General features: G+C 37.4%; 1 protein-coding gene across 15 annotated transcripts in view; it reads left to right on the top strand.

Annotated features, from left to right (window-relative positions):
- ADD1 (adducin 1) overlaps positions 1-12,673 on the top strand; it is a 60,702-nt gene that overhangs the window by 27,546 nt on the left and 20,483 nt on the right. For all 15 annotated transcript variants that reach the window (XM_040554624.1, XM_040554632.1, XM_040554622.1 and 12 more), the window contains exons 2-9: positions 2,141-2,353; positions 3,556-3,718; positions 4,798-4,949; positions 7,942-8,022; positions 8,838-8,987; positions 10,081-10,224; positions 10,373-10,471; positions 10,840-11,016. In XM_040554624.1, coding sequence (XP_040410558.1) covers positions 2,159-2,353; positions 3,556-3,718; positions 4,798-4,949; positions 7,942-8,022; positions 8,838-8,987; positions 10,081-10,224; positions 10,373-10,471; positions 10,840-11,016 — 1,161 coding nt within the window. In that variant the 5' untranslated portion in view covers positions 2,141-2,158. The remainder of the gene's footprint in view (positions 1-2,140; positions 2,354-3,555; positions 3,719-4,797; positions 4,950-7,941; positions 8,023-8,837; positions 8,988-10,080; positions 10,225-10,372; positions 10,472-10,839; positions 11,017-12,673) is intronic.

The raw sequence follows: 12,673 nt of genomic DNA, 5'->3' as shown, positions 1-12,673 counted from the left end.
GAAAACATTATTTCTTCTGGCTATGCCCTGTAGTTCCTCCTGGGAGGAGGAAAGCCAATAATTAAAAGAAGTGTGACTATAATAAAGATGTGTTCATGGCTGCTTAAAAAAATAAATGAAAACCTGAGTGTTTTTAAAGCTTGGACTTGAAACAGTGCAGGGGTGCCTGCGTTTAGCAACTCAGCTAGTGGAAACCACTAAAGCCCTGAGCATCTGACACCCGAGTGTTTAAGAGCTCGCAGATTTTTATAACGGCGTTCTCTTCTGCAGATTCAAGAAAAAGGCTTTTCTGTTACCCACTGTATTCAGCTGGCACAGTTCAGTGATTTGCTCATTCCAAAATAAGAAACTAGGTGGGTTTTGAAACAGCAGGCAGGCTTATTTTCTAGTGGAAGAATTAAAGAGGACGAGATCTACTGATTGTGAAGTCTTGAAGCAGATCACTGTCCTCACTGCAGCGATTTTAAGATATTTTGTGTTTCAGAGTAACGTGTAAACTTTCCTCTTCTGTGTGCATCCATGTCTGAGGTGGTTTTAGCTAATAAATATGCAAATAGATTCCTAATTTACAAGCAAGTACAGTTCACGACAAGTAACTAAGGAAAACTTCAAAACAGTAAAATAGAGACATGCCTCAATATTTACTTGATATAACCTGTAGAAGATTCTTCATTACTTAATGAAGATATGTACAGTCTCTCCCATTGCATAGCGGAAGGAGTTGTAGTAAGTTGGCAATATTAGCAGATTTTGACGCTACTAAGCCGTGCAAAACTGAAGGTACATAATGAAACTGGCTGTTTAAATTGGGGTTTTCCTGCCTGTCTCCACCCCTGGTCTAAATCACTGTTACTGAAATGAGTCTGTTCTGTCTTACTGGGACGGGGAGCTAGATGCTGCTGCTTCATTCACTTTATCTCTTCCTGTACCTCCAGAAGACCTACCAGCTTCTCTTGGCTCGTTTTCTTGGTAAAGTAACTAAATGTCATGATGGTGAGGGATTTCAACTCTGCATATTTTGTGTGTAACGTACATACAGAATTGCAGTTGGCTGAACTGGCAAGCCATTCCTCGGTAAATATCCTTGTTACAGTTCAGTGAAGTACAGTTTGTGTTGGTCACGTTTTGTTTAATCGTGTGTGGTATGCAAAGAAAATCTTTTTTGGAAAAAAAAAAATGATTTGGTATGTCAGATGATCAGGAATCAGAGATCCAAGTCTCAAGGTGTTACAAGGCACCTTTAATAAACTGCTGTTCAGCTTGTCGGCGATAGGCCTCACAAAATCTTCCAAAAAGGATTTTTTCGAAGGAATATTATAATATGTTGCCAAGAAAAGTGGGCTAATGTTACACAAAGGGATTCTTGTGAGTGAAAGGAGGCTCTGAGCAATACCAGCTGAGGTTTTCAGTAGATATGTGCAATTGTTTGTTATAGCATATGAAACTGAAATGAGCCTTGGCCAGTGGGTGGAGGTTCTGTTTGTGTGTGTGGTTTCCAGATTCAAAAACCACATGCTAATGTAGTGTTGGGCACGTTGTGGAAGGAACCCAAAATGAATACGTTTGTGAAAAAGCACGCTTCAGGTTGTAGAGTATTTCTGAGCTTGTCTCCAGAAATGTGTTTGCAATTTGAGCGTGTTTTGGTGGCGTTGATTCTTCATATTAATGAGCATATGTAATATCCTATTTTTGGTAACGATTTTAAATTCTAGTTTATACAATACCCATATGACTTTATATACTAAAAAAAGTTACAGTGAGTTTAGACATCGCGTGTTATCATCTCATAGACTGTGACAAGATTTGAAAGACTTGCACGCTTGTGAAAAATCAAGCTTTGGAGGCAGCTTAAAGAAATAGGAGTGGTTTAAATGGGAGATCTAGTAGTGGTCTCGTGTAGCATGTACACATGTAATGTATTTGGCTTAGCATATATGTTAGCCTACTTTTCTAGTTGTTTATCGTAAAATCTTTTTCTCTAAAATATTGCTATCCAACCACACAAACATGGCTTTCATGTCTGGGAGGCCGTGGTAATTTTAGGTGGATTTGAACTTTTTCTCTGAAACAAGAACATATACGAAATTCTTAATCATTTCCTTGTTTTATTTACTTTTCTTCTTTGATCCCGCCTTCATAGGTTCCATAAAATTGTACTATGAATGGTGATTCTGGTGCAGCGGTGGTGACTTCACCACCTCCAACAACAGCTCCTCATAAAGAGAGGTATTTTGATCGAGTTGATGAAAATAATCCAGATTATTTGAGAGAGAGAAATATGGCACCCGACCTTCGCCAGGACTTTAACATGATGGAACAGAAGAAGAGAGTCTCCATGATTCTTCAAAGCCCAGTAAGAAAAGAAAATGCACATCTTTAAAGTGATAAATTTATTATATCTCTATTGTTTTAATATCTGTAAAACTGGAGAAGTTTGTTGTCTTAGACCTGTGTTACTTTTTTCTGATTAGCCTTTCCTCTAAAGTATCTGTAGCCTGATTTTCTCATGTTATCTGGTTGAATGTCTACACGTGAAGCAGCTTCGGACTTGCTTTCAGAATTCTGTCTATAATCAGTTAGTCAACGCTTTTTCATATCATCCATCTAGTCCTAGTGAGACACTTTTTCATTTTTTGTATTTTAGCATTTATGTAAGCATTTAAATTAAGTAACTCTTCCAGGAGTAGCTTGTACAGGGCAGGTCTGCCCTGTGTTCAGTTTTTTTATGGGTTATTTTGAGATATGAAATATTATGCTTCCCTTCCAGAAAAGGTGCACAATAATAAGCAGTGAATGATTTGAATTTTACTATTAAAGATGTTTTCCTCCTGGAGAGAGTGCACAAAATAAAGCTGCTCTCATTAAATTTGTTCCTTTTGTAGTAACTGATGGGTAGCTTTAGATACAAAACACTTTGTGACATGTCTTCACTAAGAGTAGGGATGTAGTGTTATATTTACTGGTTTTCATGTGAAAGCAACCCCTTTTATTTAGATTAATGTAACTATTGGAATACTTTTATTACAAACTTGAATATTCTTGTCAAAAGCAGCATCTACTAGCAATAGTAAAAATCTTGTTTTCCTTCTGCCAAAGATAAACAATAACAACAAAAATTAGAAAAGAAATAAACAGACCCTTAGTTTAAGCATAGTTTTAAAATCCCATGGCTATTCCTATGTGGTTCTGGATATCTCCTTGGCTCTTAGTTCCCTCTGAGCCATGCTAATATTTTTTCTTCTCTTTCCGGGTTCTGCTACTTTTCCATTCAGGTTTTGTGTTCTTTTAAGTCAGTTGTACATCTCTCTCCTTCCAGTAATCCATATTAATAGGCTCAATGAGAGAGAATACTGACATTTCCATTTACAGAAAAAGTTACTCCTATCACTGGGGCTCCAGACAGCAGCAGTAACAGCATGCACCCAGTAATACTGCCCTGAACTACTTTGGAGAAAAGAGATAGCACGCTTCCATTGAAGTGTTAAAAAGAAGCTCTGTATGAAAGGTTGAAGTTCATTCATGTTTGCTTTACAATATGACATGTCCTGTTGCCAGGCTTTTTGTGAAGAATTGGAATCCATGATCCAGGAACAATTTAAGAAGGGGAAGAATCCAACAGGTTTATTGGCTTTACAGCAGATTGCAGATTTTATGACAACAAATGTGCCAAATGTCTACCCAGCAGCACCACAAGGCGGAATGGCTGCGTTAAACATGAGTGAGTGCACCTAAGCATATAATAGTTGAATTCTCTTGTTTGAAAGGCTTAAAATGAAGACAGTGTGAATGCAATGAAATGTGCTGTGAAGCTTAAATGCTATCCTGTCTGCTCAAGGGAGCATTGCAAACAGAAAATGCATTGATTAGTCTCTAAATGACATTGATATGCAATGGGATTCGTGTATATAATTCATATCAAAAGCCACGTCAAGCAAAATACCTTAATTGAAAGGTAAGACTGATAGTGAACACTAGTTGAAAACTTAAACATTTTAATGTTTACCAAATTGATTGTATCCAGGAAAATTAAACTCATTTAATAGTTTAGTAACAGTGAAGGTCTTTAGAAACTAATTATTTTTTGCCACTGAAGTACTGTTTGCAGCTTTCCTTTGCGAAGTGAAGCTATAGACAAGAGACATCGGCAAGCATAATAAAAACTAGAAGTGTGAAAATGCTTGTGTACACAGGTTTTGTCTTAGGATAATATAAATCCCTGCCTGTGCTCCAGAGGTAATCTGTAGTTCAGACTGTAGCATGGCAGATTCTGCTCTCTCACAGCTACTCTAAATCACATTTTTCAATGGACTGTAACTAGACCTACAGAATTTGTAATGCTTTACCATAATCTTCCTCCTCTGTGTAGCCTGTACTTATTTTTTCATAATTAAATGAATTTGTGTGCATCTTGTTATATGTATAATTCTCCTTTCCAGGAATACAAAATCATATCTCAAAGTGGAGTATTTGGGGTTACACTTCTCTGTTATCAATGGAAAGTTGCATTTTGTAGACAATCATGAATTTGAGGCGGGGGAAATTGCTAAGAACTCATTGTCCCCTTAGCACTAATGAATATTAGGGAAGGAAACATGCAGACTCTATCCAAGATTGTGTCAGAGACTATCGTTAGATTCGTGTCATGTGCATTATGACATTATAGCAATTAAAATTTGCTGTCTGTTTCTTAGACTAACATGTTGATATTAAATAGTAAGAAAGACCACTATAACAATGTTAGGTTTTAACTGCTGTTGTACACAACTGCCTTGTGCTTTCTTCCCTTCTCCTTTTCAGGTCTTGGCATGGTGACACCAGTGAATGATCTGAGGGGCTCTGATTCCATTGCTTATGAAAAAGGGGAGAAGTTACTACGATGTAAATTGGCAGCTTTCTACAGATTAGCAGATCTCTTTGGCTGGTCTCAGCTTATTTACAATCACATAACAGTGAGTATTGAATCAACAGATAACTGAACCAATTGTTTTAATGTGCAAGTGAATTGTTTCCCTCCCTCATCGGTCATTTTCTCTTTGTGTGGAAGAGGAGCAAAGTGGTATTGAAAGCAGTATAACAGTGAAGAGATTTAGTCTCTGCATCTCAAGAACAAGAACTGAAACAGCTTGGATATCAGCTGCCGTAGCCTGAATAGCCTTAAGAGAGTGTGCATGGAAGTTCTTATGATGAAACCTAAGGTTTCTGAAAGACTTACTCAAAACATTTAAGATACTACGAGACTAACGATACATATTATTCTGCAAGGTGATGCCTTCATCTTCTTTCTAAGTACTAAAATATCTTTTCACTAGTCATACAGTTCAATTTTACTGAAAATTCTCTACTGACCTTTTTGAAAAAGAAACCATTAGTATTTCTGAACACGAGCGGACTGCTTAGCTTAATGCTGCGTGCCAACAATTTTCTGTGTGACTGAGTAATCGCTGGCATCCATAATAAGAATGACAAGGGGGTCAAATCAAGGAGGTTTTATGTGCCAGAAGAATGATCAACATGAGTCTCATGAGTGAAGTCACAGCTGTGGTGTGCAACCCAGTCGATTGTTTCCCTAACAGAGCTGAATTGTTTTTTTACGTAGTAGAGGTTGTCCTTGGTGCATTTTCCTTTTTTTGTTGCAATCTGAATGAAATATGGTAATTTCATTATTACTGCTTTTTGAGATTTCAAGGTGTGTTACCTGTGAACTGATGAAGATTGTAAATGATATGGGTAGGCATGAGATGAGGGCAGTGTCGATTAGACCATTTGGTTACTTCACTAAGGGAATGTATCCAACATAGTGATTCTTGTAAACAACTCTGTGCCACCCCCTGATTTTTCATACGTGAGAGGAGAATTGATTTTGTAAGAAACGTTAATGCAGTAAAAAGGCTTCCAAGCAAGCAGGCTTGGAGATGGCTTTCTAGTGTCATGTTCACGCCTGGGAGTATGGGTTTAGAGCTGTGTGCCTAGAGGCCTGGGCAGGGGGCAGCACAGGCTGGTTAGATGACGTGTTACCAGTTGAGATGGAAGACAGAATGCTTAGAGTATGAGATGCTGAAAGTATTTTAGATAGCTTTCAAAGGGCAAAGTGGTGTTGGAAAGTTTTTTGGAAGTGGTTTGTCACCAGCAATCACAAGTCATAGTTCAACTTTTCCTTTACTGCCTTTACAGACTCCTCCAGTGAATAGCATCCTGAAAGGTGACTAAGAGCTGTAATTTACCTTCAGAAGTTGATGTGGAACAAGGTTGTAGTATTTACAAAATAGTCTCGCCTTTGTTCTGTATACACATACGTTTAATGGTATTGTGGAAGTAAGGCACTCCTTAGAACGTGGCAGATATTATTGCTTCATGCAGAGCTGGATTTTGACTCCAGGTCGTCTTTTTTCTTTTATTTTTCTTTGAATGGATGCTCTAATTACTAGGCGATTGCATTGAAGTTGAAAGTCATCAGTGTGTATCTTGGATAATTTAAAAAAAAGATACAACAGCCTTCTGTGGGGGGTGTGACCCTGTGTGTTAGAGGGGAAAGGAACTGTGAGGATATGAGAGCACATGCCAACCCGGGCATATCAAGGAGCTGGGTGGAGTATCTTGCTTCTCTGGATCCTTATCAATCGCTGGCAGCGGCTGTATGTGGAATTGTTCAGACTGGTGCAGTCCTGACAACAGAAGCAGAATTACAGAGCATGAAGAGCTTTCATGTCAAATGAAGCAATGTGTAGTAAGCTTGGGTGCCTCCAGGGTTAGGCAGAATTTGAGATTACAGGTTAGCAGAATGTACTTCGTTTATTGAGTCTTGGTTTGTTTTGAGGGCACAAGCAGTTTATCGGATCTAATCCTAAAGTAAGGTGATTTGTGAGTTGCTGCTTGTTGATCTTTTGTTCAGGCTTTCATTAGCTTTCAGAGCATTTAAGTAATGCCTGTTTTTTGTCGCATGTAACTTAAGTAAAAGATTTTTTAGATCACTTACAATTCTGTAATGAGAACTATTTTGGTGATTCCTAAAAGTACGGGTTAACCTGAACTTGCTGGTTCGGTTTAAGGCTCTTATGCTATGGCATGTTACCAGCTTGTCAGAAGGAAGACAGATTTGTGCTGGAAGCTTTTAGATTACTGATCAACTACTTACTTTAAAAATCTTTTTTCTGTTGTAGAACTATATGTAAGTACATATGTATTTAATGTTGCAAGTAGTAGAAGGCCTAAGTGAGCATAAAGTAGGTGCGTGTCAGGGGAGGGAAAACTTGGGGGTTGGACCGAATGACCTCCAGAAGTTCCTTCTGACTTCAATCACTCTGTGGAATCTCTTTTATTTTTTTAAGTTGGGAGGTTCCTAAAATTGTCCAATACTTTTTGTTGTACAGTCTTGAAACAGATGCATTCCAAGCTGTGAATATTTTGAAGTCAGAATTATTTTTGTATTATGAACTCACAGATATCTCATGTGGCACCAAGGTCAGTGATGAAACCCCACTCAGAATCAAGATGTTTTAGATTTGTGGGCCAAATTCTTAAATTTTCTCACACACTTGTATTTCATACCTTCTGTTTTACTAGAATATAAATACAGTTGGAGTATAAACTTACTCTTCTTAAAAAAAAAAAACAACTTTTGCATTTATCATATAGTATAATTCCTTTTATCTACAGTAATCTAGTTGTCCTTTCCACAGGATGTAAGGTTTTACCAGTCTTCCACCAGTCTGAAGGACTCTGGCATGTACCTACCATCTGGTTCTATTCAACATGGGTTAATTAAGCGTGCTGTATGTTGATTATCTGTTATAACATACATGAAAGTTGAATTGCATATGCTATAGACATACTTGCCCATTCCATATTCAAGAACTGGAAGGAATTTTCATGGTTTTGGGCCTTATCACATGCCTTAATAAACTATTCCTAATAACTTAGCTCTTACTCATCTTTTATCCTTAGGCCAGAGTGAATTCTGAGCAGGAACACTTCCTCATTGTACCTTTTGGACTCCTTTACAGTGAAGTTACTGCCTCCAGTCTGGTAAGCAATTACTGTTTTTCACAACTGTAAAATACAAATAGCGGAATCTGTTCTGTGTATTCGTAGCTGTTTAAGTTCAATCCCAGCAAATACTTTTCTTTGTTTGTAACCTGTGTGAAATAGCTTTATTGAACATGATTGATTTTGGTACAGCTGAGGCATTTCTGAGAGAGATTTCTTCCACATCTTCACCACCAGGTGTCCTCCAGTTGATCTAGCTGTAAACAGGAGCCAGCTCATCGGGGTAGCTAACCACATTGTACCCTTGAAAGCCATTGCCCTTTGAGTAAAGCTTGTTGCGGAAGCATCCTATGTTTCAGACATAAATGCTTGTTACAGTTTGAAGATACTGTGTCAGATGCCTAATTCAGTTGACATTATTTAATGATATAAGTAGCCGAGAGTGCAGATACAGTCTTTTTGAGACAATGGTAGCAGCTGAAGACAGCACTCCCATAACTGCTAGCTCATTAGAAGCATTTTGTGAGCATCTATCTTCTTTACTTGCTGCTGAAGGCAACTTGAGTTAATGTGGTTGACTTCTTGTTTTGAATCAAAATGGAAGCTTTCAAACTATTCTTTTGCTCTGGCTACGGTGAGGTAAGTAACCTCTAGCAGTGAGATGAAGCAGGTGCAGAGTAGTAACATTTCAAGCTTCAACCTCAAGCCAGGGACCTACTCACCTGCCTACAGCCCTCTCATGCACATTTTGACACCTGTTAAAATAACGCTTTTAGAGTATCAGTGGTAGATGCTGAATTAAGTCAGATTTTTGATGGTTTTGAGTTATTAAACTAATTTTTTTTCACTTCCAGGTTAAAATCAATATACAGGGAGATGTAGTTGATCGTGGGAGCACTAACCTGGGAGTAAACCAAGCTGGTTTTACTTTGCACTCTGCAATTTATGCAGCTCGACCTGATGTTAAATGCATTGTTCATATTCACACTCCAGCAGGGGCAGCGGTAAGCACACTGTTTTGTTTGTGTTCGGTTTCCCCACACACACCCAAACTGGAAAATAGGTGGGTCCCCCTTAATCATAGTTTTGCTTCCTTTTTGAAGGGCATGAAGCCTCTACTCCTGTCTTCAAATATGTGTCTAAATCAGTCAGACTCTCCTTATTCGTTTGTTACACAGATGGTCAGACAAATATATTGAGCTTTATAATTGGAAAGCACATATATTGTGTTTGTGTGTCCTTTACCACAAAAGACTCTATATTTTGACGCTACATCATAAGATCTTTTATATACTTCATGTTGTTTTTGCAAAGCACAATTTATCAAAACTTTCTTAAATATTTCCATGTTTTTCTGTGATCTGAGTACAAAAAGCTCTGGTAGCACAACTTCAAGTACACTTTAACACTCCCTTAAAAATGTCGTGGATGCGCAGATGGATAAACTCATATGTTTTTAAAACTAGATATTACTCATAAGGAAAACTGGTTACAAATCAGTTCTACCTCTTTGATTTTTTTTCGATCATTTGGTCACCAAGTGTCTCAGATACTTTAAAGTTGTCATTTTCATTTATTTTTTAACTGATGAACAGCAGTAATGCAACCATTTTGAGACTGAGATTCCTAAAATTGTCATGTATAACAGTCTTAACAGTGTTCCTTAATTTTAGTAGTGCTGCAGAATTCCCTGTGTGTGTTGTAGTTTGTCACTGCATCTCTTGTTTTTGAGGAGAAAAACAAAAATCACTGACTGGAGTGAAAGGAATGAGAGATGTGAAGATGCAGTTGATTTTATTTTTTTTCCACATTTATTGTTCATGTCATGTAAAAGCAGCTGTATTAAGTCAGACCCAAGATCAATGAGACTTTTGTACCCAATCTGGAAGTTGTAAAAAAATAAAAAATAAAAATAAATAAAAAAAAATCTTTTGCTTTAGGGAGCCATCTAGAGTAGTCTTATACTTGCATCTCAATATATTGGTATGTATTATCCCTCTTTAACTGTCTATATTTTGTTCCAGATGTGTACCTTTTGCAGTTTTGTTTTTTTTCCCTCTTGCAAGAAATTAAGTTAGTTGTGTTAATGTTCCTCAGGTTTCTGCAATGAAGTGTGGTCTGTTGCCAATTTCACCTGAAGCACTTTCTCTAGGGGACATAGCTTATCATGACTACCATGGTATTTTAGTGGATGATGAAGAAAAAGTGGTTATTCAGAAAAATTTGGGACCTAAAAGCAAGGTCAGTAGTTACAGCTAGAATTAAAGACAAGTGTGGGAGGGAAGGGAGCTATGCTCTTTAATCAAGAGCAAGATTAAATGGATTCATATTTAATTCACTGAAAATACTTGCATTATTGCTGTTAACGCTCTTTGCAATGCCTCTCTAGGTCCTTATTCTCAGAAACCATGGCTTAGTATCCGTTGGAGAGACTGTTGAGGAGGCTTTCTACTATATTCATAACCTAGTGCTTGCCTGTGAGATTCAAGTAAGAACTTTAGTATGGTTATATAATGGTCTGCTATATTAACCTTTGAACAGATTAACAGTTGTGTGCTTTACTGGTTAAACTATTGATCTAAACTAATGTGATGGTTTGAGAAATCACTATATTACATGAGGACATCCAAAATGGTGGTTTAACCAGCAGTATTCCGATACTGAATTAGAACCATTGATTTGATATAAGCTACCTGTTAAAAATAGAAGTGCTTTCAAAGCCTTAAGGCAACTTTGGTACAAACAAATATGTTGATTTATATAGCTTTAAAATTAAATAATTTCGTCTAGTTTGATTTATTTTTTTCCCCTCCTCCTCCCCTCAAGAAACTAAATGTTGACTATATTGTTTTTAAGGTACGTACTCTGGCCAGTGCAGGTGGACCTGACAACCTAGTGTTATTAGATCCTGGAAAGTATAAAGCCAAGTCTCGTTCCCCTGAGTCTCCAGCAGGTGAGGGTTCTGTATCCCATCCAAAGTGGCAGATTGGCGAACAGGAATTTGAAGCTCTTATGCGAATGCTCGATAATCTGGTAAGGCAGACGTTGTTGTCTAATTGTTTCAAATGACAATGTATAAAATACTTTAAAAAGCTGCAGTAAAGACATTAGTAAAAAATGGGCTGTAGGTAGTTAGGATCGTTTACAGCCTGCAGCCTGTTCCTTCCCAAAGATTAAGGGCTGCCAGAGAAGAAAATAACATGAAAAGCATCTAAAGAACGCTTCAGGTGTTTTTTGTGGAGGACAATCTCTGACTTTCTTGTTTATTCATAATCTGAATTTTCTTGTGTATTCATAATCAATGAGATCAGAGGGATCTTTGTAGGATTTAGCACTTCAGATGAAAGTATTGTAGTGCTTCCTACTCCTTGGTCTGTTCCTTCCCTTCTGTTCCCACCTCCTCCCGAAATGTGTAAAAACAATGTTAATGTTTTGTCAGGTGCTGGATCCAGCATGATTTGACTTTTTACTTAGTAATATGCTGCTAGATCCTAGAAGAGCCCAAGAAACAGACTTGAACAAAACAAAAAATAAACCAAAACTTCAGATAAAATGGTTTTAAAAAAATCATGGCTGTAATGAATGACCAACAACATTTACACCCCAGCTTTAATGGGAAAGATGATACCTTTCCCATCAGAAGGCTCCAAATTAGTGACTGTAAACAGTAGTAATGAACACTTGTGATTTAATTCATGTTTTTCTTTGTAAACTGTGGTCTTCATGCTAACATGATGCATATGTCCCTAACAGGTTCCACACTGATGTTAATATCTAAAACACTTACCAGCACACATACTTAGTAGTAAATAACCCTTTCCCCCCTTAGATCAGTGTTTTATTTGTAGTATGGAAAAAATAAATCAAGCTACTTCATTAGTAGTTTGAATATCTGATGTTTTCATCTGAGATGGAAGAGATTAGTGATGATCATGGAGAGATTAGTGATAACCTGAAGTAACTAGAAAAATACTCATTAGTGAGCAATAATCAGACTGTTAATGTAGCTGGCTAGGGACAGTGGCATTCCCTGTCACTGACTGGTATCTTTGGCAGATTCAGTTGGATTTCATTTTCTCTAGGGAATATCAGTTATACAATTCTTATTGCAAACAGAATCATAAGGGAAATAGCATTGCACATATTAGGAACATAAAGATAGGAAGAAGCTTACTATCATCCATTATAGGCCCTTACTATTACAAGTAGCCACATATTAGACTGTACAGTTAACTGCATTAGGTGGTGTGTAATGAGTCAAGATGATCTCTGATCAGTAAAAGATGGAGCAGCAGCCAAGATAACACCTCAGCAATGTTGAATGTGTAGAACTTCTGCAACAAGTCCCACATATTCGTGGCTATAGAGTTTCTTTACAATTATTTTTTTTCTCTAAAGAATGAGTGCTTCAAGAGAGGCTGTTCACACTTTTGCTTTGAGCCACAATGAAAATATTCGTAAGGGGGGAAACTTCTTAGTGAAATGGTTAAATGTCCTTATTATACGTAAAATGCTGAACAAAATATGGCAGGAAGCAAGGAAAAAGGGAAATGTGACAGTAGTATTACAGAAAGTAAAAAGGGAAACAAAATATAATTCAGAGGAAGCAGGAGAGAAACAGCATGAGTAGAGAAGATCAGGAAGGGAGGAGGCTATGGATGTAAAAGTAGTTGTTTGGAAAAAAAAAAAA

This window comes from Cygnus olor, chromosome 4 (genome assembly GCF_009769625.2).
Source record: "Cygnus olor isolate bCygOlo1 chromosome 4, bCygOlo1.pri.v2, whole genome shotgun sequence".
Taxonomy (NCBI): domain Eukaryota; kingdom Metazoa; phylum Chordata; class Aves; order Anseriformes; family Anatidae; genus Cygnus; species Cygnus olor.
Note: the sequence above shows the minus strand (reverse complement) of the source record. Positions and strands in the feature narration are given on the sequence as shown.